This window comes from Halichoeres trimaculatus, unplaced genomic scaffold, assembly GCF_033239565.1.
Source record: "Halichoeres trimaculatus isolate MK-OKI-2021-1 unplaced genomic scaffold, fHalTri1.1 fHalTri1_scaffold_20, whole genome shotgun sequence".
In the NCBI taxonomy this organism is placed as follows: domain Eukaryota; kingdom Metazoa; phylum Chordata; class Actinopteri; order Labriformes; family Labridae; genus Halichoeres; species Halichoeres trimaculatus.
The window spans coordinates 6438085-6465930 of record NW_027437198.1 but is presented as its reverse complement, the minus strand read 5'-3'; the positions used below and the strand labels follow the sequence as shown (position 1 = coordinate 6465930).

Here is a 27846-nt window from a genome sequence, read left to right as displayed (position 1 = left end):
GGCGAGCTATAAAGCAAGGCTGGGCTTTTTGGTCTCTATAACCGAGGAAACAAGCACTGGGAATGACTGCAACCTTCCAGACTCGGCAAAACATCAGCTCAATCAGTCAAACTCGATTTTCATGTCTCCCGGGCTGGGTGGGTTACAGGGTTATAAAGCCTCTGATTGGCTGAAAGATCCCATAGTGGAATATTCTGCTTTGTGATTGGATAACAAAAAATGCTTGTCGGCGAAACCAGGAAGCGACATCATTACTAACTTAAAAAAAAAAAAAAATCTTACTGCAGAGTATTTTCAATAGGCTAATGATAATTACTATTGTTAAAGGGTTACACATAACATTAAGTGTTATTTGTTGTTTTCTTATTCGTCAGCGCTCGTTATAACCGCCACCTACCGGATGTAAAGGAGTATTTAAGTGTTGCCACGTTGCCGTAGACAACAGTCTTCCCAGGAGGATGTGTGTAGTTGACGTCCTGCCTACACTTGGCGCTGGCTCTGCTCATAAAACACACACCTGTGTGTCAGGTTTGCATTAGGAGGAGTCTCCCTCTCCTCACCACGATATTAGAAAATGTTGACCGACATGATTTTGGAGGAAGAGTTTGACAGGCATGGGGAGCTGTGGTACACATCGCAGGACCTTGAACACGGTAAGAGCTGCACGGTTCTGTGGTCGCACCCTAAACTTTATCAAATTTTGTGATTTTTAATATTTTCCTCCGCTGAAGGGAAGTACATTCTCAAACTAGGGCTACAAGCATGTTGACATGTTTAAACATTAGGTTTTCTCCCTCTCTATTTTTTTTCTATGTTTTGATCTCTTTAGTTTCCTAAAAACTGTGAAAGTCAGACACAATAACACAAGCCCTAACAAGTGGACTCCGATATGAAATGAGATTACGGTCTGTAGTCTGCCCTTGTGATACAGTCACGACCATACTCGTGCGGTTAAGACCCTAAGGTAGTGAGAGACTGTTCAGTGTCAACTGTTTTCTTATGTACATCTTGTCATATGCATTAGTTGTGTTACAAGACATCACTATATGGAGAAGAGTTATCTGGCTAATTTGGAGATATTAAAAAAAAAATGTCTTCCCAATTTTTTTTAATCTATTTATTTATTTATTTAGAGATGCACAACTTGGATTACTCATAAACTACATGCTGTGTATTATGGCCCTTGTAATGGACAATCACAGGTAATAATACTTTGTAATCACTGGTTACTTTGAGGCACTCAAACACCATAGTTATAGCTCAATTAAAGAGGGAATAAGCAATGACTGGGTGAGTAGTGTGTCCTTAGAGTAGGAGAAAACATTTTAGATCCTAAATCCTGAAAAATGATGTCATCCCCTTGCACTGGGCGATGGCAGGAAAGACTTCCTGTGACATTCCTTCTTGGAGCAGCTGCATAAACCTGGAATGCTCAGTTGTTTACAGATTCAGAAAAAGGACTACTGGTGATTTCTTGTGATTTACAACTCGGAAAGCTTTCTCGTCTTACTACCACCACAAAACTGGTTTACATGAGTTCTGATATAAACAAAAAAGGAAAAACGTCTGTCGGGTGAAACATGTTTCATTGCCTTTCCTTTGTTTTTTCCTGTTTTTAAGACCTACATTAGATGATCGCAACTCCAAATCAGCAGAACTGGAATTTAAGATGGTTTGGGTGGGTGGCAGGGTCACAAGGAAATCCTACAGCATGTCCTGAATTCCTCAGTGATTCACAAGTGCTATATAGGCATGAGTGAGACAATGAAATGTGTGCATGTGTTTGTACCCTGTGTACACTACTGGCTCCATTAGATACCTTTGTTTGGGTGTCAGGCTCATCTTGTATCACTATTCACATGTTTTTCTGTGTTTTGACAGATCTCCATTTGGCAGCAGAGTTGGGAAAAACCCTCCTGGACAGGAACCATGAGTTGGAGCAGGCCGTGCAGCAGATGTATGCTACCAACCAGGAGCAGCTTCAGGAGATAGAGGTGATATATGTTTGGAAGGTGTTTTGTTAGACTATTTTTCAAGACTGTGTGTCAGTGAGTCACACTCATCCCTCTGTTTTCAAAACCTGTTTATAGACTACACCATTACAATCTGCTGAAATAATTGTTGTTTTGTTGTAAGAGCAGTAATTTTGTCTGAATGAGGTGATTCATTGAGTAAATGTCCACGTCACATGGGTCTTTCTCCAGAAGGGAAAGAGAGGAGCTAATCCGGACCGGTCTGTCCTAGTGAGAATTTGGCACAGTGCATCTTCTTGGCGAGATGCTCGTCTCCTCGATTAAGGAAAACTTTTATCAGTTCCTTGGCAGCTCTTCATCTTTTACTTTGTCATTGAGTAGCCCACAGGTTTTTTGTTATTTCGCTATACAACACTTTCTTTTCATATGTATATTCCTCAGGTCAGATCTAGAGTATCAAACGCGAAGGGATTTGACTGCTATGCTACATGTGCTGCAATTTCAGCATTCACTAACAGTGCTGACCTGTGTTACCTCGAGGAAATTCAGCAGGTCAAGCACAGATAAGAGCCTTAATTTGTTTACGGCAGTAAGAGGGCCTTTGGTTGATATGTTAATCCTCAAACACCTCTGTGATGCGCCTGCCAGTTTTCATGGTAGTACTAAAGCTGTTTGAGTATGACTTTGAAATCATCATTAATCTGCCAGAGAAAAAGCCACTCTTTTATTTTCTAAGAAGGCAATTACTGTGGATAAGTTTAAAAGTGTTTGTTAGAAATATTTTGGGACATAGCTGTGAGCCCAGTCTTTTTCATTATGCAATGTTACTCATTTACGCAGCTTCCATTTCCTCTCACAGGCCCTTAATTGGCTTTGCTTTGTCTCCTCAGTGATAAATTGTGTCTGCCTGTAAATAAACTACTCTAATTAGATAAACCAATAACAAAGTGCCCTCTCTGTTTCCCTACTCTGGTCAAAATAAGATGTTTATTAAGCCGGTTAGACACTCTAAAGATTGAACATGTTGGTGTTCTTTCAAAAGCAGAGATAATTTATGCCACACTCTATCCACCCAGTTATTTAAACGCTTTAAAGCTTTTGATGAAAACAAAAGACAAATCATACAATATTTCTGTGTCCTGATCTTACAGTGTGTGGTCTGCACTCTAAGGACTCCACACACTAACAGATTCTTCAGCAGAGCTTCAGCTTCTTCATGCTTAATAGTCCAAATCTGGCGTAGTAAAACGTGACTTTGGTGTAAACAAACATAACGGACATACGGGAAAAAGCAAAGATGTTTGTTTTTGGACTTTAGAATCTAGAAACACAAAAGAAAGGGATTATGGAAAAGGTTGTGGAGACGGGAGGGATGTGGGGTGTTATAACAATGTGAGTTGGTGGTGAGTAAAGTCGTATATAAAGTATAACGGATAGATTTCTTACTCCCTCTTCGGTCAGTCAGCTGAGTCAGCTTGTGACTTGATTGGCTGTGCTCTGGTACGCGTGACATTACACGCTTTACCTGCTCGGCCCCACACACTACTGGATTTTTAGTTGCAACTACAATCACTGAATCGGAGGCCTTCCGAACGGCTCTGACCAGAAGAAATCACTCTTAACACACCCCACACCACAGGAAAATCACACATGATGTCATCAGACAATTGAGCCTTTACTGGCTTTGATTAAGAGAGGGAGATCGGGACAAAAGTCAGCCTGATTATCCTGTAGTGTGTACCCGACTTAACAGAAAAAAGAGTCAGTCTTCATATTAGAGATAGATAGAATGGAGTGCTGTCACTTTGCTTTTCCAATCTCTTTCCATCTGTGACATATTAGGAGATTTGAATAATAGGGATGGGAATTGATAAGATTTTATCAATACTGATGCCCTTACTGATTCTGCTTATCAATCTGATTCTTTATCGGTTCCCTTATCAATTCCTGTTGTCAATTTTCTTGGTACAAAAAGTAGCTTTACAGGTTTTCTGTGTCAACAACATTTAATTGAGTTTATACTGTAAGTGAATAAAATATAATTGGTCCCTGACTCTGGATATTTCTGTGCATAATTATACAGAAACAGGTAAAAATTGCACACAATGTGATGTTTATTTACTGTGTTGTAATATATTAATAATTCAAGCAGGCCATCTAGTGTCTCAAAGTGGTTATAGCAATAATTTAAGTTGTTTGGAAGCTTTCTGTAGTTATGGAGTCAGCCATGAGCCTTTCAATTGCCTCTTAGCTTTTGAAATTCAAAATTCTCAGTATTTTTTACTAAGTTGATGTGATGTGTTTCTGTGATGAAAGTTGAAATTCTATTCTGAAGCTGAAGTTATACTGATGTATGCTAACTGCTAGCATATCAATACAGTTTCCTATGTACGTGAGCATCAAGCCTGCGCTATTTTGTTTTTTTGGTAAATGAGGTGATTAATACCATTTCGAATGTAGTGAATATGAATCTCTTGAGAGAGAGTAATGTTCATTTCTTTATGAAGTCTGTTCTTCATTAAAACTTCAAGCTGAAAATCCTGAATCAGAGTTTTCTTGGGAAACTTTATCTAACGGCTAAGCTAGGATAGCTGCAGCAGACTAGTCGACGTAAGGCCTGGCGGCTCCGGCACAATGTAAAGAATTGATAAGGGAATCGTTAAGCACAAAGGCTAACAACATAGATGGATTGAAACTTTTTGTATCGATTCTCAACAGGAACTGGTTTTCGATCCCCATCCCTAATCACAAAAGATATCTTTTAAGCACAAAATAATCTCAGATTTTTTTTGTCTCTTCTTGTGGAGCAGTACCTGACCAAGCAGGTGGACCTGCTGCGTCAGATGAACGACCAGCACGCCAAAGTGTACGAGCAGCTGGACACAGCTGCCAGAGATCTGGAACAAGACAACAAGAGGCTTGTGCAGGACAACAGGCTGTCCCAGCAGAAGATCCACAGGTCGGTTTGTGTTTTTTTATATCTGTCAGTTTCCCCTTTGAAATATGATTTCCATAAGTACGTCATCAAAACCATAAAACTTAAACTAGGAACATAGAATTAAAATATTTACATTCTCATTTCTGTTCTGTCTCTTCTCAGTCTGACAGAGGCGGTTGAGGGACTACAGACCTACATGGAGGACCTGCAGAATCAAGTGGATGAGCTAAAGACGGCCCAGGCAGAGCGAAAGAAAAGAGAAGCAGCAGAGCAGAGACGCATCCATGGGGCACAGAGTGTTTCCTGTCTCAAAGAGCTGTATGACTTACACCATGACAGGTATCCATGTTTTACTGCTCTGTGAGGTGCTAAAAGCAGATCCACACGATGCGACGAGAACTATTTAAGTTTGGAAGTACTGCAAGATACCTTGACACAGATTAACAGGAAGCATATTGGTGTAGTATGCAAAAAAAAAAAAAGTTTGTTGTCTGCAAAGATTTATAAGAGAAAGATCTCCTTTAGCCTGTTGTACACAAACTGGAGACGAACGGGTCAACTGGATTCAGACTAGACCTGATCCTTCAGACATAATCCAAAGAGGAGGAGGTTAATCCTCCCCCATTGTCAGCAATGTACTCGAACAAAAGCACTTATTAAGTTGCTGCATCATAAATCCATTAACACAGTAATCATGTGTAGTTTCCATGATACAAACCTGACACTCTTTCTTAAATAATGAGTTTGTAGTAACGACTTCTTAATCTGAATTTTGTGGACAGTTCAACAGATATTTAAGTGAATCAATCTTTTAAAAAGTAGATTGAAAACAATTCTCTGTGTAGTTTTAGTTGACAACTGAACTCTCCTCGATCCTGGCTTAGGCACTTCACCCGCGGCAGTACGTGGGCCGAAAGACTCTGGTCAAATCAGAGTCCTCTTTATGACCTTGGAAGACGCGAAGACCCAGAGGAGGAGAACTCTGCTCTCCATCGCTCCATCCAGACTCTTCAGAACCAGATAGCTGCAGAGCGGAGCCGCAGGGAGGCTGCAGAGCATGAGAGTGAGCTGATGATGAGGGAGAACAGAGGCCTGGAGCAGCGGCTGGAGGCGCTGGCCGGCTGTCAGACCCGACAGAAGGAGCTGGAGGACGAGGTAGAGCAGCTAAGACTTCTGTGGCGTGCAGACTGCGCCAACAGGTAAGTTTAAATTTAATAAATCTTGTGCAAATTCAAGCCTCTTGTGTCAGATAACTTTGAACATCTTGTTTGAAACACAGATGAATTGCAGTTGCTGACACTGCTCTATTCTTTGGTGTCCTCTCTGCTCCTGCTAGTGTCAAAAGACCAGAGCAGCTGCTGTTGCCTGACACAGTATTCTTCGGCTCAGAGGACCGAGCCAGATCTTGGCAGGATGAGATGGAGGAGAAGGCAGAAAAGGAGGAGAAGCAGAGGGGACAAAACAGACAGAGGTGTAACAGCGACGGCTTTTTGAGAGCGACAAACCCTGAGGAGATCCGCCGCGGCCATGAGCAGCTGTGTATAAGGCGAGCAGAGGCGGTGAAACAGAGAGGGATCTCTTTGCTCAATGAGGTGGATGCACAGTACAGCGCACTGCAGGTAAAGCATGAGCAGCTGCACCTTAGATGTTCACAGAAATCTCAGAAAGCATGCATTTCTGGTCTGTGTGTTGTATGTTTAAAAAAAAGAGTGAACAAAATATTTTCTACTCAGAAATGGATGGAAAATATCCTCCTGTCATTAGCTAGCTATTTATCTGTTGTTGTGACTCAGGCTGTTTTTCAAACCATCTACTACACTAGCAGTGCCGACTATTTTGGCTGAAATTCACTTTGTAGTAGTCAGTTTGCAAAAACTTGCAAAATCTGCTGTATGCCAAAAATCCCTGTATGTCCTAATGATCCAGGAAAATTTCTCAGTATGCAACAGACCAGTCTACCTGGCATACTGTTTCCCACAATGCACGGCGCTGATGCTGTTTGTCTATGCAGGTGGCAGGTTTTGGTGAATTACCGCCATCTACTGGAATGAGTCGACATTAAAACTACAATACAACAACACTAATGTTAGACGGTCTGTGAGATAAAAGTCAATTGATTCCAAAAATAACACACACGGGTAAATCTTATCACTTCTAGTTGTAAAAGATGTGTTTACTTCTTTAAATTAATTAAAGCCCATAAAAACCACCAAGTCTATTTTAAACCATACATGGATTATATGGAAGTGTTTTTTCCATCAGCTGTAAAATAATTAATGAAAACTACCGGTATAACTTTTGGTGTATGATTAAAAGTCAAATATGATGATTCTGCTATGATGTGATTAACAAAATAGCTAAAATGTCAAAGTCAACCTCTAGTTTGTTTGCTACATTTATGGCAGAGTAGGGATGGGAATTGATAAGATTTTGTCAGTACCAATGCCCTCATCCATTCTGCTTATCGATCTGATTCTTTATCAATTCCCTTATCAATTCCTGTTATGAATTTTCTTGGTACAAAAAGTAGCTTTACAGGTTTTCTGTGTCAACAAATTTAAATTGAGTTTACACTGTAAGTGAATAAAATGAAGTTGGTCCTTGAGTCTGGATATTTCTGGGCATAATTATACAGAAATAGGTAAAAATTGCACACAATGTGACGTTGATGTACTGTGTTGTAATATATTAATAATTGAAGTAGGCCATCTAGTGTCTCAAAGTGGTTATAGCAATAATTTAAGTTGTTTGGAAGCTTTCTGTAGTTATGGAGTCAGCCATGAGCCTTTCATTAGCCTGTTAGCATTTGACATTTGAAATTCTCAGTAGTTTTTACAAAGAGTTGATGTGATATGTTTCTGTGATGAAAGTTGAAATTCTATTCTGAAGCTGAAGTTATACTGATGTATGCTAACTGCATATCAATGCAGTTTCCCATATACGTTAGCATCAAGCTTTCGCTATTTTGTTATTTTGGTAAATAAGGTGATTCATACCATTTCCAATGTACTGAATATGAATCTCCTGAGAGAGAGTAATGTACATTTCTTTATGAAGTCTGTTCTTCTGAAAATCCTGAATCAGAGTTTTCTTGGGAAACTTTATCTTACGACTAAGCTAAGATAGCTATAGCAGACTAGTCAACGTAAGGCCTGGTGGCTCCGGCACAATGTAAAGAATTGATAAGGGAATCGTTAAGCACAAAGGCTAACAATAGCAATGGATTGAAACTTTTTGTATCGATTCTCAACAGGAACTGGTTTTCGATCCCCATCCCTATTACCGAGACAAATCAGCTGTAGCTCCATTTTCTGAAACTGGAAACCAGAGTAGTAAACTACAAAACAGACCTAACAGAACAGTTATACTACATACTACATCCAAAAGTAGCAGGTAGTATTCAGTGCCTACTACATACTACTGTATATTCACATGTTGTACATAGTAGGCAGCTTGGAAAACAGTAAATTGGAAACAGATTACGACTCAAAGTGGGGATTCTCATTGACCTGACTGTCTTTTTCTGGTGGTGAGAGGAAGGTGTTCTGAAAAAAATATGTTTCTCTGTTTTCAAGGTGAAATATGATGAGCTGCTGCAGAGGTACCAGCATCCATCAGACGTGCTCAGCCATAAAGCAGTCCAGACGTCTACCAGTCCCTTAGTGAGCAGCAGGACCCGCAGCCGCCTGTCAAGTTCTTCCACCCTGTGTGAGCTGACGCTGGTGCTGGAGGAAGGCCAGCCGCCTGAGTACAAGGCTCTCTTCAATGAGATTTTCACCTGCATTAAAAAGACCAAAGAGGACCTCAGCGAGAACAGGCGTCAGGGAAAGAACGGAAACAACCATGACGACGCCAATTATAAAAGTATTCAACATCCTGGGACTCTTTGAGTCTGTTCTGAGGTAGAAAGAGCTTTGTGGTTGCTCCTCTAAAAGAAAAACACAGAACGTCACAATCTGATCTAGACATGCTGCAATCTGCCACTTTGGAAACCTTTGGTTTGTTTGTGAGCGCTGTTCTTTCTATTCCATCCTCCTCCTGATCAAAAGTTACGTAACATACAGCATAATGCGATGAAGCTGCAGCTATATTATGTAATGTGAAAATGTATTCCAAAGGTAAAGAACAAATTCACACAACTCTACATGTATGTTAACAACTTTTTGTGTGAAATATTTATTTCTCCCTTCACTTGTAAAATGTAGATGTCAATGTGTAGCTTGATTTTGAAATCCTAAAGTGTTACTCCAACAGTATTCAGTGTTTATGTAATATTAATCCTGTATACACTTGATCTGATAGGTGCTTTGAAAAGAAATGCACATGTGATATTATTTGAATGGTGATAAAGTTGTAAATGTTTGGTCTTACTTGTGTTGCAGATGTTGGAATGCTGTAAGAGGATGAGAAACTGTGGTTAGGCAGCACGTAAAGAGTTTATGGTGATTAGCTTAACGGCTACAAGAGTTGGTTTGTGTAAGTTTGAAAAAGTTTGGAATCATTGGCACGTTAACAGAGGAATTTGGTGGAAACTTGGAAAGGTGTTCTTGAAAGTGTTTTGATAACTAATTTTATGATCTTATTCAGCTTTGGACGAGTGTCGCTTTGACAGAGGGACACAAAACAGATCTGCACTTTTTATGGTTGAATCACAATTTCTGTTTTATTTATCATTTTGACAGGAGAGAAAATTTAAACTATATTTATTTTCATGGTCGCTAAATATGAAAGGTAACTGTACACTGAAGCGCTTATTTCTGGAATAGTTGAGGTTTTTAACACAGGTGATTGAGAATTTAAAAAATGCTATGTAAAAAATGAAAAGCACAAAATAAATGTTGCGTCCTTTATGAAAAATTTCATAAATATATTTTAGAATATGTTTGATCAGAAATGTTCTGCTGAAATTTATTTTTTGCAACTATCCATTAAATTATTGATGCAGGCTGCTGTTGTGTATTCTTTGTGTCCTGACGTCTTCTACCATCTGTGCCTCCTTGACTCTGCAGGTCAGGAGAAACTGCTCAGTACCCTGCACAGTTTGCTTGCAGAGATGTTTCAACTTGTCTTTTCTTTGTGGGCACAACCTTAAAATGTAATCAGATGAAAAAAAAAATGTGTGTTGTAGAATACAATTGAGTAAAAACTCAGGATTTATTTTCTGCAGTGCCTCTTCTCCAGATCCCTGAGGACTATTCGATCCACAAGGTCTCTGTACCCCAGTGCACTCTGTGGGTCTGCAAACCATTAATGGGGCTTTGTCTCTTTCATAATTAGGTGTTACATAACTCAGATTTTCTTATTCAGCTTTCAACTTGCGCCAAATCCATTAAATCTCCAAACAAGGGGATCACATACCACACTTACCTAATGGGACAGGTTTAGGCAAAGCTGGAAAGAGAAATCCTGCAAACACACTAGTGAAAGTCTTAGCTAAAGCTTAGTTAACACAATATTTAAAAATAAAAACACAACAGTAGGATTACAACTGTGATGCATTTAAAGAACTCGATGAATGTGTAATTGTAGAAGAGAGAGGTTGAGTTTGGCTATAGGCCTTCCAGTTCCTTCTGTCCAAGCCAATATGGTAGAACTATAACAAACAGACTAATATGGGTTAGAGTTGGTGGAACATTGTCATTGCTACACACTATGGTAAATTCAGTAAAACTCAATGCAAATCCTCCTCACATCCTGTTCTCTTATTGCTCCTGGAGGCCTGCCAGCAGCAACAAGTTCAAACCCACACTGACACTGTGTGAGGAAAATGGAAAGTGATTCACACAATCATTGACTGGAATCAAATCAACATGCTATATAAAAGTGTTATACATGATCACAAAGACGTTCTAGAAAAAAATGATTTTGGGTAGTGCCAGAATAAAACTACTACAGTATGAAATGTATTTGGGGTATTGGAAGAATGTGAAGTAATTTATACCCAAATAAATTGTAAGTGACAGCACTAAAACTTTCCCAGTCTTGTCATTTTTCATCTATGCCAGTGAATGTGTGCCAATGCAACCATAAAATTTTAAAACGTGTGACAGATATGACAAACATACAGCATCACGGGCTGCTTTAGTAGCACTAATGGTGATAAAAAAAAATACTATTAATCCTCTACACTCATACACTCTGTCATCTTTAAACTCTTACTAAGAACCCAATAAACATCTAATAATGCTTCTTACTAAATTAGTGACACTGTGGCCATTTTTGTGGGAATTTGTCCTTAACTTTCAGAATTTATTGTTGCCATGAAATTAAATTCAGTTTACCATCAGTGGCTGGCAACATTATAGTCTGATCTTCACTCTGACTCTGGAAAAGTCCTGTTTGACTTTTTTTGTTGTTATTGTTGTTTTCTTTGGTTGAAAATCACATGAAAATGAATGTAGTAACACCTGACTTCTTGTTAACCCCAAGCTGGATTCGAACCCACTCTGCCCTGGTCCAGGTCGCCTCCCTGCGGTCATTTCGTACACTGCAGCTAGACGTGCCTGGGCATGCATAGAAAGTTAGGAAGAGAGTCCACAAAGAGAGGGCCTAAGTCAGACTAAAATTGTACCAAAATCCCACTGTACGGCCGGTGGTGAGTGTTCTAAAACAAGCCCAATGCAGGTCTGTGATTGCCTTGGCTGTTACATTATTATGCTCATGGGTTTCTCGGTTTCTCCTTTCTCCCGCATGGTCTCGGTCGGGGTTAGCCGGTTAAGCATAAAGCATTAGCTAAGCTAAAATTAAGGTGTAGCAGACCGGGGAAGTGACGTTGACCTTTGCGAAACGATCCTAGCGCGACGAAACCAAAACTTAATAAATATATTTATGACAAAATACGATATCAACGTATCAAAACCGTATTTTTATCACAGGTATTTTATTTTATACAGTTTCCCGGGTAGTGTAACGGTAGCGTGGCCGAGTGGTCTAAGGCGCTGGATTTAGGCTCCAGTCATTTCGATGGCGTGGGTTCGAATCCCACCGCTGCCAATAATATTTCAATTTTCATCACCGTTTCTGTCGGTGGTGTACATTTGACTAGAAGCAAGCGCACATGGTATTATTAACTCTTCTTCGGCTCCTTGTCAACAAAATACTTTAACAGAACGGGATAAGAAGATATCAAAGCTCAAGCGCGCCCCCTTGAGGTAACCAGCGTGAGCATAAAAACAACAGTCTTGTGCTGTACTATGACCTGCCTTTTGTCAGACATCAAACTGTTAGCCATGACTCAGTTGACATTCAGAATTGCTATTTTATAGATACAAAACAGTCAATGTTATTAAATGCAAATGCTTTTATTTCTAAAATTGTACAAAATAACTTGTTAAATACAGACTAAACTCTAAATGTGAGCGAACCAGTTAAATCTGGAAGCAGTCTTAACATGCACTCAATCAAAATGTTTGTTTAAAATAGAAACATTTTGGTATTATTCCTTTAATGCAATCACGGTCAAACTGTGATATAGTTCCAAAACATTCAGATAACTATAAATTAATACTTTTCAGCAGCTTGGTAGTTCTATAATATTGAAATCAGATACACACACTTTCCAACATCAAAGAGTTAAAAGACATATCAGAGAAGCACAAGAATGACATTTTCTGACACACTTTATATGTGCATATGTATAATTTGATACATCTAAAAGACAAAAAAACTAGTCAACTATATTTGTTGTCCATGTAGTCATGGATTTTCACTGTTCAGTCCTGACTGAGTACACAGGATAGCACCAGTAAAACCAGACTGAAAACCAGCAGCAGCAGCAGGACCAGGTGCCGGGGCAGCTGGGAGATCCAGGAGGATTTGAGAGGAGGTGAACTGGTGCTGGGCTGTCTGGACATCAGATATTGCTCCACTGAGTCAGCTAGGTCGTAGGACTTTGGAGAGTAACCCAGCTCTCGACGGGCCTTGTTGATCTTGAAGGTGTGACTCACTGCTATGTTCCTGACCTGTAATGGAAGTAAGAGAATTTTTATTGATGGATATTTAGACTGATCACTCAATATGATGCAAAGCTATTCCTGCTCATAATAATTATTTCATATATTACATGAAATTTTATCGTATTGTGACCACAGATCTGTGTCAATTTGTTTTTGTCTCTTTTAGCATTTCTTGGCCCGTAACTGCAGATGTCTGTTTGCTAAGACCACACCTGTTAACAGGAAACATGTCACATACACTATAGACCCCTATCATCTTTATCTTCAGTCCACCTGGGTTGTCGCAGTGATTTTTCTCCAGTGAGTGCATACCAAAGGCCGTAAAGACAGAGCCATCATAACAAGGTATTGGATCAGGATCAACATCGGGTCAGACAGGATAAGCAGGAGTGAATAGTTTGTGGTTTCTAGGCCTCTTAACAATGAAGGTAAACAGGAACAATGATTTGTCATGAGTCACACTGAGGGCTCTGAACATGTTCTGTATGAGGCGTGTGCTGACTGAAGCAATTTGACATCATAAGAAAAGATTGCATGACGCACGTGGGAAAATTAAAATGTCGGGAAACTTTGAAAGAATGTTTCTCCTCCCTCTCCTGTCCCTGTTTGTACTCTGCAGGCGGACACCTTATACTCAGGCGGTAAGAAGATGCAGTAACCAGAGGCATCCATCAGTCACTTGCTATCAGAATGTAAAACCAAGTTTGCCAAATTGGGGTTAATCTGATCTATTTGCTTGACAGAGTGACCTCTGCAGCAGCTGAATGAGACGAAAACATGTAAACAACAGTCCAAGTTCTTTTTTATGACTATTTTCAATTACAGTTAAACACGTTTAGTGCATTGATGACTTTAGGGTATGCAAGATTTCCTACTTAACTGAGTGTCATCCATGAACAGTTGAGCTTGGTGGCTAAGGTTGAAAAATAAAAATACTAAACACGCATGAAATATTTCCAACCAGCAAATATTAAAAAAGAAAAATTGAAACCAGAGTCAAATTTCAGGAACATACCCACATACTCTATTGCATCACGCCACCGTTTGACCTGAGCGTGCCTGAGCTCATTTGAACCCAAGCATGTCTCCTGACCACTCTCACCATGGTAACGGTCACTTTCCTGAGGTCACTTCCTGCAAACCTCATCTTGAACTTCCTGTTCTGACCCACAGCCGTTTATGTTTTATTCACGGGGCATTCATCGATCCCCGAGCAGCAGCTGTCTGACAGAGTGAGCTGCAGGTGCAGGCCCACGGGCTCAGCTTTGGTTTCTGCCTCATCACACATTCATGAGGATCTTACCGGCCATGACGGAGGCTCCTTAAGATGCATGATAAAGAAGGCCTCCCTGGGCAGGATTACAACCAACTGCCCTCAAACGGAAACATCAGGCTCCTTCTATTGTCACAAAGTGTTCGGACATCTCAAAAAAATGCTTCTTCTGACTTTGAAATTAGCTTTCATCTCTTAAATTTGTCAAGTTTTACTTTCATTCCCCATGATTAATGGATAAAGGATAAGATTAGGAGAGGGAGGAGGAGGGGAGTGGATAGGAAAATACCTGACATAATGAAGTCTGTCGTCAGTGTCGAGACTTAAACAAGAATCTGCTCATCCGAGAGCAGGTCACTTATCTCAAACACACAAGGCACATACTTTCAATTAGGGTGGTACACGTGTGTGCATACATTCACACACAGCTCCCCACTGTAGACACGTAATCTATAATGCATCCCACTCTTAGCTCAGTCAGGTCGAACAGCTACAGTGCCACAGACATTTAAAGAGTGAATAAAGAACATACCAATGAGCAGCCAAGCTTGGTTTTTAAGATTTATTTCATGTATTGTTTAATTTAGTGTGGATATAATTACCTCGCTTCTGGTGAAGAGAAGAGGCACTTCAAGGACAGGTCTCAGAAATATATGCAAGTATTCCACTAGGATAGCTGAACATAGAGGAAAGGACATGAGTAAAGCAAACAAATAAAATCCAAGAGAAATCTCACAGGTGTTTACATTTTTAAGATAAAGAGATAAAATACCTGTTGAATAGACAAGAGACACAGGCAGGTTTATCGACGGTCTGCTGTAGCCCAACTTTTCAAACTGCAAAGACAACAGCAACAAAGAGATTTAAGTTTTTTACCAACATGTATAAGGCAAAAACTAGAATATAATGAAAATACACCTTGGTTCAAAAAACAGCATGGGTATAAACAGCTCATTTCTCCATTGGCTCTCACTTTGTGGGAGTTGATATTTTCATAATTCACTCTGAAAGTTATTAAACTTCAGAGTTTTGCCCATATAAGGGCATCGGTGACTTGCCTTACAGGTAGGCATAGAGGCTAAAGACCTATCTCTTTACCTCATCCGAACTTTAACAAAGCTATGTTGAGTTAGGCATTTTCGTATGGCCATCCACTGACGAATGGCTTCAGAACTCCGTATCAGAAACAGATAGGTGATGTCACGGAGACTAGGCCCATATATTATACAATCAACAGCAGCAATGCCACCCTTCGGTCACAGAGGAATAATATGTATCAAGCTTTTTTAGTCAGAAAAAACATCTCTTCATAAAACTCACCAATGGTGTCAACCACTCAAAAAGATTGACTGAGACTCCGTCATTGATGAAGTAGGTCTGTCCACTCTGCAAAACAAAACAAAGCAACATGTCAAAATAAAAGTGCAGACAGAAACTCGGATGTCACACTTTTCCCATGTTGGTTGTTTGGACTCACAGCGACACAGCTCCGTTTTGGTGTGAGCGCCTCAGCCGCCAGCGTGTGGGCCTTCACCAGGTTGTCTACGTGTACCCAGTTCATCCTGGCATGGGGGTCGCCAAACCTGAAGGTGAACAACCGTCGCTCCACATTTACCTGAGCAATGACGGAATGAGAGACAAGAAGTAGAGATAGGAAATAGGAGGTAGGGGCAGTCCTGCAGACCTCAATCTCTGCCTTTAGCCCCCAAAATGTCTTAGTTTATTAAGTTTGGACCAGATATAGAAACATTCTTTCATTACAAAAAGAGAAAACAGTAGGTGACTACCCTGTAAAAGAGTAAAAAAACAAAACAATATACAGTGGGGAAAATAAGTATTGAACGTGTCAACTTTTTTCCCATCACATTTATTTCCAAAGCAACAATTCAAACAAAATTTCTAGTATTTCTAGTAGTATGACAGCCGAAAAGTTCAATTTTGGTCTCATCTGACAAGACAACAGTATTCTGCAGGCTTGTCAAGATGCTGTTTAGCAAACTTTAAACCAGCTTCAACATGCCTTTTCTTGAGGAATGGAGTCTTGCGGGCTGAGCGTCCATAGAGGCCATGGCGGTAGAGTGCATTGTCTATTGTTTTCTCTGTAACAATTGTACCTGCTGCCTCCAAGTCTTTTTGGAGCACTTCAGGGTGGTCCTTGGCTCGTTGAGTACTCTTTTGACTATCTCTCTGACTCCCTGGTCAGAAATCTTGCAAGGAGCTCCTGTGCGTGGCCTGTTGAAGGTAAGGTGGTGCTTCTTCCACGTGTGAATAATGGCCCCAACGGTGCTGACTGGAATATTCAGGTGCTTTGATATAAGTCTGTAACCAGTTCCATTCTGATGCTGAGCAACAATCAGGTTGTGAATGTCTTCAGAGAGCTCTTTGCCTTTACCCATCATGGGGTGTGTCGTATTTAACTGCTTGGTGACAAAACAACCTTTTTTATAGGACCATCAATTTGCTCTAGCCCAGCTGATGTTGGTTTGCACTAATTGGAAGTTCAAGTAATAATTACTGACAGATTTCAGGTGGTGTGGTGCATTTCCTTGCCAAAGCATACAGCCTTTCCATGGTGTGTTCAATAATTTTTTTCCTGTGTTATCGCACTTGATTCCACATAATTATTATTTATGGACTTGAATGTCATGATTTCTTTTCATGTGTGGATTATTTGAGTTAATACCAATGTCTGGTAGAAATTTTCTTTAAATTGCAGCTTTGGAAATAAATGTGATGAGAAAAAAGTTGAGATGTTCAATACTTATTTTCCCCACTGTACTAGAAGTGACTTTCCAATTTTATTTTCAAATATACTGCAGCTACTCAGGACAGAAGCATCAGACCAACAAATATTTATAACAGAAATGATCTATCAGAAGAGGACACCAATTTTATTTTAAAATTAGGCCAGGGGCTTGAGAGGTGGGGCTATAGCCAGACTCTCTTGGGTAAATATTTCTGTAATGGATACATGGGAAGCTTGTAGAATACACCATATTCAAAGAGCCCCCCATGGGTTGTAACCTCTTTCATGCTACCTAATTTATTCTCTTTGATAAAACCAAACTTCAGGACAAACAAGATAAGATTTAGGTCAAGAGGTCTACATCTTACATGATGGAAACTTGGCCGACAGTGAACCCAGAACCTATCAAACCACATGCAGCATGTCACCAGCCTGTACTGTGGCCTATAAAGGGCAGACTGGGTGAGCAGGTGCCTGAAACTGGATCTCTGGAGAGCTTTATCAATAATGTAAACTCGGCAGGCGGATACACGTTCGACGCTTAAGACGCAGTAAGATGTATACTTTTCTTTTTCCAGTGCCAACACAAAGGACATCGATCCGTAACATACAGCTCTCACTCTCTCCATCCTTACATCTTTATGTGTTTGTGAATGTGTTTGTTTGTGAATGTATTTGTGTGTGTTGATCCCTCACCATGACTCGATGAAGGTGTCTCCTCTCCCCTGGTCCGTAGATCCCACATGGCCGAAGGACACATGTTCGAAGTAGACCTCCACCTTCACAAAATTACATTTTAACTGAGCATGAACACGTTTTGCTTTCATACGTGATCTCACTCTTCAGGTGTAACCAGAACAAAACATCAAACCAACTGCGAGAAACTCAGGAGTGACTTGTTTGGTTCCCGTTTTCTCAATTTAAATCAGTTTTTGTTACAAACAGAGGAAGTTTGGAGTCTGAGGTCTGTCAAACTTTCAGTGATGGCTTTTATACCAGAGTCAATCTTTACTCTGTGATTTGCTCTCTCTTTCTTTTAATGCACTGTTTCATGTATTTTACATGTTTCTCATACTTTGTCACTGAGCTGCTCTGGTGAAGGAATGCTTCTTGGATGCATACCAAGTAAAAGTTAAAGACAAACTCATATTTTTCACCAAAATGACCAGAAGACACAGCTGCTTTGATCTTATATTCAAATGTCTTTGAAGTTTAATGTAGAAATCTCTTATTTCTGTGCTGTGACTATGTCAGAACAGGTAGCACTGGTTTGACATCAGGCATGTCATAAAATAAGAGAGTTCAAGCACCTCATAAATGATAACTGCAAACAGTCCCTCTGTTTATGTACTGCATAGGTGTTTTAATGTCTTTAAAATGTGATCTCCATCCTTGAGCAACAGACGCCTGAACTTTAGCCTGCAGTATATAATGATACAGATCCCAGCCCGAAGCTTAATGAATGTATAAGTAGACGGCTGCTGATGGAGGGAGTACGGTTACACAGAGCCAGGCGTGGAGAGGCTCTGCACCTGTTTGAGTAAAGGATCAAAAACTCTGCAGTAAAACCTCCTATGTCCTTGTGCTGTCATGCCTGTGTGTGTGCGTGCGTGCCGGTGTGCGTGTGTCTTCTTTATTTCTGTGTTTAAGGTGCGTCTCAATGATGAGTGACCTTAAAGCACCTGCATTAAGGTGTAAGCTTCAACTATCAAGGCGACTCATTCCTCCACCATCACTCTCTCATAAAAGACATGTATGTGTTTATTTGTTTATTTCCTCTTGATACAAGGTATGTGTTAACGTCCCCTGGCAAAACAAACCTCACACACACACACACACACACACACACACACACACATATATATATATATGTATATATATATATATATATATATATATATATATATATAATCACAGAAATCATTTTCAGCAGAGAAAAACAGATATCTGTGTTTTATCTATTCTGACTAGTAAACTTTGTCTGTCGGTGTGGTGTTGTCATTGAGCTTAGACGTGCAGTAAATCAATCTGGTCCTGCTCGACTTGATCTGGAAGCTAAGAGGTAGCATTAAGGAATAACCAACATTGGCGCTGATATATATATATATATATATATATATATATATATATATATATATATATATATATATATATATATATATATATATATATATACACACATATATATATATATATATATATATATATATATATATATATATATATATATATATATATATATATATATATATACACATATATATATATATACACATATATATGTTAATGTTGGGATTAGTATTGATAAATACTTTGGTCAAGAGACTAGTGCTTAAGTTTCAGTTTCTCTTCTCTCAATCACTTAGATCTCATAGCTATCTTGAAAGATAGATAGATAGATAGATAGATAGATAGATAGATAGATAGATAGATAGATAGATAGATAGATAGATAGATAGATAGAACTTTGTCCATTCTAAAGTACAACAGTAATTTGTCTTTGACACGGCTCAAAGTACAAATTTTAAGACATTTACAAACACAACAAGTCTTGCTTTAAAAACTGGAAATGTATTGATTTTCATTTTTTGTCATTCGCTCATGTGTGAGATAAAGTGTGTTTGTTAAACCTTGTGTGTAATGTGGCTCTTTGTAGTACCACAGTAAGTTTTGTGGCACTTGGTCTCTGACTGGTTGGCCACCCGACACAGTGTATTGACCCAAGTGAATATATATATAAATATCAAATATAAATTGTTATATCGTTAATATTAAATACTTTATACAACACAGCAACAACTACTTTGTGCTGGAGTTCCCCCTTATTTAGGAAACTGGGTTAGCCTCAGTTTAAGTGAGTTTACAAATCATTTCCAGCACAAGGTTCATAATCGCACAAATGAAGACAAAAACGTTTCATTTGTGACAAATATAACTGAAAGAAAAATGCTAAAATTTAGAGCTTTCATTATTTCAGGTATGATGTTACCCCAAAATACAGCATTAATTATTGTTAAATGGCACAAAAGGGGAACCACAAATCCAGCTTTTGTTTCCTGGATTGTTTCAATAAACTGCAGCAATCCATCAATTTCTCTTCTCTGTCTTTCGTCAGCCTGTCAAAATATGGCTCCAACTTCTATCAAACCTGTTTGTTCAATCAATCCTACAACAGCTCTTCCCTGTTTTTGGATATTATTTTTAAGTTTAGACAGTATTCAAGCCAACGCTGCCACTCAGTGAAAGTAACCCCAGCTTCTGCTTGCTGTGATGACCCTGTATTCAAACCTGCATCACTTATATTTGGGTTTCAGCCCTACCTTTACAGCTACAACAGCTCTAGAGTTATCTAGGTAAAACCAAAGTAAATGGATTTGTGACAACACATCCAATAGATGCTAGGTCCAAAATTTCCTAAACCAATCAGGAAGATGTCCAGAGTGCATGTGTGAAAGTCTGTTTCCCGTCTGTTTCTCACCTTTCAGGATGCAGCCGTTGGCAGAGAGGACCATCTGCTCTGCAATCGATTTAGTTCTGGAGTAATGATCAATGTGCTGCAACACAAAGGCGCAAGGAGGTGTTTTATAACTTTCTGCAGGATCGAAAATGTCCAAATGTGTAAAATGATTACTTTTCTTTTTGCTTTTCCTGGGCTCTTATACCTCATCAGCAATGGATGGATGACTTTCTTAGTGGAATACTTATCTATAGCACATCAGTCTGTTACTCTAGGTTTAAAACAGGCATGTCCAAACTTTTTACTCACTGCATCAGGGGGAACGTACGGCACCGAGGCCTCATCGCCCTCATCGATTGGTTTCCCAGCAAACACCACGTTGATGGTGCTGGTGTAGACCAGTTTGGGGATGTTCCTCTCTTTACACACTGACACAGAAAGGATCACACAGGAGTTATCTCTGCCAGCATGAAAACATCACTTAAGTATTTCTGTAGGTCAATAGATAAAACATAACTTTCTGTTTTGAAAAAATGATGTTGCTTCACATTCATTTTGTGAAGCTCTTAATTACATTTAAGTGAATGCCAGTAAGAGTGTGGACAGCATTTTTTTAATCATTTTCAATTTTTACTAATTGCCTGCCATAATGTGACGCTAACAATCGTTTTCATTAGCATTTTTAAGTTGTAAAGTGTTCCATGAAGTCAGAAGAATAAAACTATAGATTAATTTTACCAAAGGGTAAAACATTTTACAAGTACTAACATTATTATTATTATTTATAAATCTGAGAATGATTGAAAAAAATTTTTTTTAGAAGAATCAGGGACATTTAAAAAAAAAAAAAAAGTATGTTCAGAGCATTGTTTAAAGAATCAAATTTTGATTTTGTTACGACTTGAATGTGCTTATGGTTGAGTGTGACATATACCTTACCATTTATGACATTATTTGTTCCTCCAACGTTGACTGACTCCACCTGGTCTTTCTTCAGCTAGAAGACAGAAAGGGAGGAAAAATGAAAAATGTATTACACCTTAATTACAACCTTCCTTACTTAAAGTTGCTGTGAGGAGGATCTGTTTTAATTGGATCGGAGCGCCACCTTTTGGCCTGGAGTCTCACACACACTGTTGTGAAGAGTTGACTCTTAAGAAGACGTGTTTGTTTTGGAAATGAATGGCGACTGGGTCGGGACATCTTTCTACCAGATACAAGGTGACAACCTAAGGTATTTATCAACAGAACATTCAAAACCTCTTTGAGTTTGAAAGTCCAAAGTCACTGCTGGATCTGGGACAGGCACCAGCTGCAGAAACAGGGCTGTTACAGCTTGTTACAGCTGTGACGTCACTTTGAAAAAGAGGCATGGTCTAATGCTGTTACCTTTATTCTGGATTAACATTGCATCTTAATATCTTGTCCTGAATATCACATGACTGGGATACAATTCTAAAAAGCAAGCAGGCTAACCCGTATGGTAAAAATGCAAGTATTTTCAGAGTGTTTCCCCAAAAAAGTGGGTCACCTGAAAAAAAGTTTTGGAGACACTGCACTAAAGAATGCCTAGTGATGTGTAATCTTAATGAATCCTGGTTATGTCCTGCCAGTAATTGACCAAGCAAAGCAAACATCATGGGTGCCGAAAAGGGGGGGCTAATAAAATTATACAGGGGCCCAGCAACATTCCCTCTCATGGGGCCCAAAATCCCTGGCAGTGCCCCTAGCTAACGGTAACCTCACTCTTCATTTTATTGATTGACTCTAAAGTTTCTTCCTTTTACTGTCGTACAGTTAGGCTCTGTATCCACCATCACTACAAAATTAATCCCAGAAATCATTTTCAGCAGAAAAAAACACAGATCTCCGTGTTTTATCTATTCTGCCTACTAAACTTTGTCAGCTGGCATGGTGATGTCATAGAGACCTAGATGTGCAGAAAATCAATCTGGTCCTGCTCGACTCCATTGAGAAGCTAAGAAGTAGCATTTAGGAATATCCTACGTTGGTGCTGATAATCTCATTTTTAAGTGTGGATTCTGATCAGGAAGATATCTAGAAGGGAGACTTTTTCAAGATCACTTAGAATTTTAAATTTTCCTTTTGTGTCTTTTTTTCTATCTTGAAGCTGTTTTTATGGCCACTGTACAGAGCCCTTAATCCTGGGAAAGGGTGGCCTAGGATCAAATCAGGACCAGTGTCCCTCAACTACTGTTCTTTTCTCTAAAAGGACAACAACCATGAAAAAAGGACAACTGCAATCTTTTGAGGACACATTTTTTAACGGATGTGGAACTTTAAGTTCCCTGAATTGCTTCTTAAGGCTGCAGCCTCAATCATGGTTCAGTCCTGAAAGTCCCAGAGCTCAGTTTCAGTCTGAAACTTCCCCAACAACAAATTAAGTAATTTCTCCATGAGTCAGCATAAACAATAGAACATAGAAATATCAGTAAAATGAGATAAATAATATAGATGTCTCACCTGTTCTGGTCCAGACATGCCATATGATGCTGTATGAAATATACAGTCAACACCTTCACACACTTTATGGAGGGACAGGTAGTCCCGGATGTCGCTCTGTCAGAAAACAGAGTGAAACCATTTCAGCCATGCTAACTAAAGGAATCTTATCTGAAATCTCATTCATTCAATAAGAGACAACAGAAAACTTAAGTCATTATTTATCTTTCTACACATGCAGTCTTTTCATGCCTAATTTCAGTATTCTGTATTTGACATGTTGAGTTGCAGAGCTAGTCAGAAATGATCTCATTAAAAAACACTTATAATTAAGGTAAGTGTGCCACGAGGCCTGCAGGTGAAACCTGAATCATGTCTCCACCCTCTGTGACCCAGTCAGCAGACGGGGATCACTCACCTGTGTCTGTTTCCAGCCAGCAGAGACTAACAGGAGAGACACAGTGACACTGACAGAAACATTCACAGACTGGCATCTTTTGTCAAGTCTGTGTGCAGCAGCAGAAGAACTCAGACTGTGTGTTTAATGTAAGTGACAACAGAAAATCAAAGATAGGAGTCTGACACTCCTGTAGCGTTAATATTTAGCATCTAAACCAGGTGATGTGTCTGCAGAAGCCTCATCATGCTGTGATCTTCCAAAGCAGTGATGCAGTATTAATGTGTAGAATGTTAATTATTGCTCTATTAAGCTTTTCATGTTAAAGCTGGGAGCTTTTTTTTTAAAGGTTTCAGTGAAGAAGTTTAAACACGTCTATGTCTCCTCTTCCATACCTGGAAGAAGATGGCTCCATCAGGGACCTCACAGGGGGGCTTCCTCATGTCCAGAAGGATCACTGTCATCCCCTGACCAGCCAGTTCCCTCCCCAGCCTGAAACCAAAGTACCCCCCTCCTCCCGTCACCACCACCTTCCCTGCTGAGCTGCCCCGAGCCAAAGCGGCCTCCTCTCCCAGTCTGGAGGCCGCACACTCTGAGCTGCTGCAGCTGGACGCCATGGCGCCGTTCACCCTGTGACGGACTGCCATGGGGGGGCTGGAGGCGATAGCTGGGGCTGGGTGGTTGACCCAGGGCTGCTGGGTGAGGTGGGGAGAGTTGTGTTTGTGGTGGCCTCCGGCCTGCAGGCGACAGAGGGGGGCAGCGTGGCAGGGGAGCTGCTTCACCTGGCACAGAGAGCCTCCACCGTCACTCATGTTGGGGCCGCACAGCTCCATCAAGGTGCTGCTGGGAAAAGTTAACAGTTAGGATTTGACTTTTGATGTTTTACTGTATAGCCTGTATTAGCCTGTCATCTACTCAAACAATGTCAGTGCATTCACATTTTCTCAGTGCAAGCTTCACCAGCTCAAAACTTTAACAAGCATTCTGATCAAATGCTGCATTAAGACCTAGCTAACTGGTCTCAAATCACAAATTAACCGTCTGGATACAAACATAAAACAGTCCTACAGTGTGTTGTGTATATATGTTTACATTTTGAATGTATATGGTACTAAACTGCTGTCATATCTTTGCTGTAACACTTTCATGCACATCCAACCAAGACAAACCTGAAATAGTTGGTGCTTTTAAAGTATGATTTTTTTTAAATTACAATAAGAAACACATTGTTTTAGGTTATTTTGACCCATTGATTTATTTGAAAATTAATTCAACATCAGATATAATTTATAGCTTCTTTTTTTTTCTAGAAGTGTAAAGACTCTGGACACGCGTGGTTGTTCAAACTTGTAACAAACTCACTTGCCCCATAAATAAAGGTTGCTATTGTTAGCCTCCAGGAAAAACCACCTAGTGGTCAAGAACGTAATTTGCATATAAACATAAAGCTCTATATTAGATATTAAAAATGTAATTACGGGTGTTTTAAAGAGTAAATTAAGGCGTATGTCTGAGTAGAGGAAATTTTGCTGTTTCATGTTAGCATGACTTATCTAAAGTCTGACATTCCCCTGCACGCAAACTAAGTTTCACATGTTGTCATCAGTCAGAAGTTTAAATAAAATAAAATAAAAGTACATCGAGTTAAAGAAGACTTATTCGTGTTTTTATACAAATGAGCTAATAGTAGGCTATTTAGCACTGAGTGTGTCTGAATATTTTGGAAAAATATCATCACTGCGCCATTTCCAGCTTTTCTCTTTTTCCCAAAATAAAATGAACTCACCTTATCAGCTAATATTCCCTCTGACTCCTCTCATCCATACCGTACCGTGTGCTCGCTGGCCGGCTCTCGAAATAATCCAGTGTTAACTTTCCCCTCTGCTTCTCACGTCTCTTACCTGTCAGTCACCTGCATCTTTACCTGTGCGCCCTGCTACCGTAATGTGCAGGAGCAGGGCGCAACACGAAAGGATCACGTTTCCAGGAGCGTCAGCGACCTTTCCCTGAGGCTGTCACAGCGTCCATTCTAAACCCTCAGCACCGGAGAAAAAGGTAATTGATTAGACATTAAATTTATTTAGGTCTGAATGTGAGCCATTATTTTTACCCATGTTACACAGCATTCAAGGGTTCAAGGATTCAAGGAGCTTTATTGTCATTTCACACATGTAAAAACATGAGGTGGAACGAAATCAGTTTCTAGGGTCCCTGTATAAGCCCACATAACCTAAATAATACACTATATAAATATAAATAAACAATATATAAATATAAAAACAACAGTATAAAATTTTAAACATGGACATCATCAATAAAAGGTTTCAATGCTGTCAAGTGGAAGCATCACTATAATAAGCATCACTATAATAATAAATTTGTCACATCCTATCATGTCTGCCTGTAGCTATGTGCTAACAGAAGTTGAGATATTGAAAATACTCTTTCTTTTTCCAGATGAGGGAATAGAAATTTTTAATATTTTCCAGCAACAGTCACAGAAAATACCTGTAAACAACTGCAGTTCCTTCACTTACCACTAGAGGCTGTCTTCATAAAAAGCCACAGTCCTCAATTTTCCACATTAACATGTACTTTGATGCAGACACATTTAAAGTTTTTTTTTTTCTGTTTCTACAGCCAATTCTCTTATTTTTGATTAATTCATCTGACATATCTTGTTAGAGCCATATAAAGAGACTGTGGGGAGGATCTGTTTGCATTGGATTGACCCAGAGTCTCACACACACTGTCGTGAAGACTTGACTCTTCAAGACGTGTGTTCATTTTGGAAATGAATGGAGATCAGATCTTGTTTTTGAAACAGCTTTTTTTTGTTCAAGACAACTTTTTACCAGATAAAACCCAACGAGGTAAGGTATTTATCAGTTACATAGCGCTGTTGTTGAAATATAGTTTAGTAGCCATCTATACGTAACGCAACTGGCAGCCTAGTGTTCTGAGACAGAGGTAACGTAATCTCACTCTTTATTTTATTGATAGATTCTTAAGTTTGAACAGACCACTGCAGAATAACTGCTGACTGTGGGCTGGAATGAACATTACCACTAACAGTTTAGCTCCTGTGTTAGCCTTTAGCTTGTGCTCTATCTCTCTCCTGTTTATCTTGCTTCTGCTCTTCTGTCCTTTTTCTGTCTGACAGTTAGGCTCCAGTGTCCACCATCACTACAAAATTAATCACAGAAATTGTTTTCAGCAGGAAAAAACACAGATATCTCTTCTCACTACAAAACTTCATCAGCCAGCATGGTGTTGTTATAGAGACTTTGATATGCCATAAATCAGTTTGGTCCTGCTTGATCCGCTAATAATCTCATTTCAAATTGTGGATTATGATCAGGCATATATCGAGACTTTTTCAAGTCCTCACAGCTCCTTTAGGCCCTCCAAAATAGATTTTTTTAATCATAACAACCCTGATTTAAACGTGCATTTTTGTATCTTGTGTGACATATTCATCACCCCCTGTGCACACAATTTTGTTTTCATTTTGTTTTATCACAAAGTTTTCTGATCACCCAGGTTTGTTTACAGAACAGACGTGAAGTCAAAATCTCTTCTTTTATCTGCTCTTCAATCCACTTTCCTGCAGTCAATCTACAAATTGCATTCAATACCAGAGGGTTTCAGTCATTTGGCAGCTGTTAGAGACTTTTTTTCTCCTCCTTAATTACGTGTGGTGCACTTAACTGTCAGCTCGGGTTTGGCAGTCTGTCTGCTGTGTGCTTAATAAAACATGAAGCTTCTATTTCTGTCCTCTCCAAAAACACTGTCCTCAGGAAGTGACTACTACTGCTGCCACCGCCGCTGCTCTCTACCTGTTATCATAATCCAAATGAAATATATCAGTTACATCGCTCAGAGGCTGAGTTTTATTTATCAGCCCTGTGGCCTCCTCTGTGCTCAATCTGGGAAGGACATTATGTACGCTTAAAAGTGATTTCCTTTCTAAACCTTTAACTAAGTGTTTTGAGGTTAAATGAGGTGCTCAGTCTGTGGTGGTTAAAGTTCTGGTCGATTTCACCTAAAAACAGTCAGATTTAAAGACCTAAAGACCCAACACTCCCTCCACTCAGCTGCAGAGGCCATTAGCAGATTCAGGAGGCTCCACATCAGCAGCAGACATCATGGTCATGGACCAAAGATATTAGCTTGTGCATAAAAAACTTGAATTTCTGATCTGGGAGATTTGCGTACGCCAGTAATGGCTCACACTCTCCGAGGGCTACGTTCTGAATGCTGAGGGAGAGGAAGGCATAAACTTAATCCCTCTAAGGTGTCTTAAAAAGAGCAGGCGAGCTGCTGCGTATGACTAATAAAGGTGGAGTAGCCCTCTCAGTTTCTGTCTCCACGCAGCAGCTCCAACCAAACCCAGAAAGACAAAGCTAGCCAGTGTCAGGCTTAAGTCATCTTTAATTACACCTCATTAGCAGGACCAATTAATGAACGACCAACTGCCACCACCTCACCTCCTCTGGGGACCCACATGAGCGTCTGCAACAAACTTTTAAACACAGAGAAAGACATGAAGAAGAGCAGGGCCTTGAGGTAACAGCATGAATGAACTGCATGAAGCTTGTACACTGTAAACCCAGATAAGTCTAGTTTAATTAAGAAATGCTT

The 27846-nt window shown here is 39.6% G+C and overlaps 2 protein-coding genes and 1 non-coding gene across 3 annotated transcripts; 2 read left to right on the top strand and 1 right to left on the bottom strand.

The window, feature by feature from the left end:
- The first annotated feature begins 257 nt into the window (after positions 1-257).
- Positions 258-9852, top strand: cdr2a (cerebellar degeneration-related protein 2a). The gene is made up of 7 exons (XM_074697562.1): positions 258-653; positions 1882-1994; positions 4784-4932; positions 5074-5250; positions 5796-6110; positions 6248-6530; positions 8487-9852. The coding sequence occupies exons 1-7, from the start codon at positions 575-577 to the stop codon at positions 8799-8801; spliced, it is 1431 nt and encodes a 476-aa protein (XP_074553663.1). The 5' UTR covers positions 258-574; the 3' UTR covers positions 8802-9852.
- Positions 9853-11822: 1970 nt separating this feature from the next.
- trnal-uag (transfer RNA leucine (anticodon UAG)) lies at positions 11823-11904 on the top strand. Its single transcript has one exon. It is a non-coding gene; the product is annotated as a tRNA-Leu (tRNA).
- Positions 11905-12623: 719 nt separating this feature from the next.
- Positions 12624-24035, bottom strand: sdr42e2 (short chain dehydrogenase/reductase family 42E, member 2). The gene is made up of 11 exons (XM_074697195.1): positions 23598-24035; positions 22827-22922; positions 21282-21339; positions 20652-20770; positions 20364-20439; positions 17582-17664; positions 15617-15754; positions 15460-15525; positions 14912-14975; positions 14742-14815; positions 12624-12872 (listed from the first exon to the last, which is right to left on the bottom strand). The coding sequence occupies exons 1-11, from the start codon at positions 24033-24035 to the stop codon at positions 12624-12626; spliced, it is 1461 nt and encodes a 486-aa protein (XP_074553296.1).
- Between the last annotated feature and the right edge of the window lie 3811 nt (positions 24036-27846).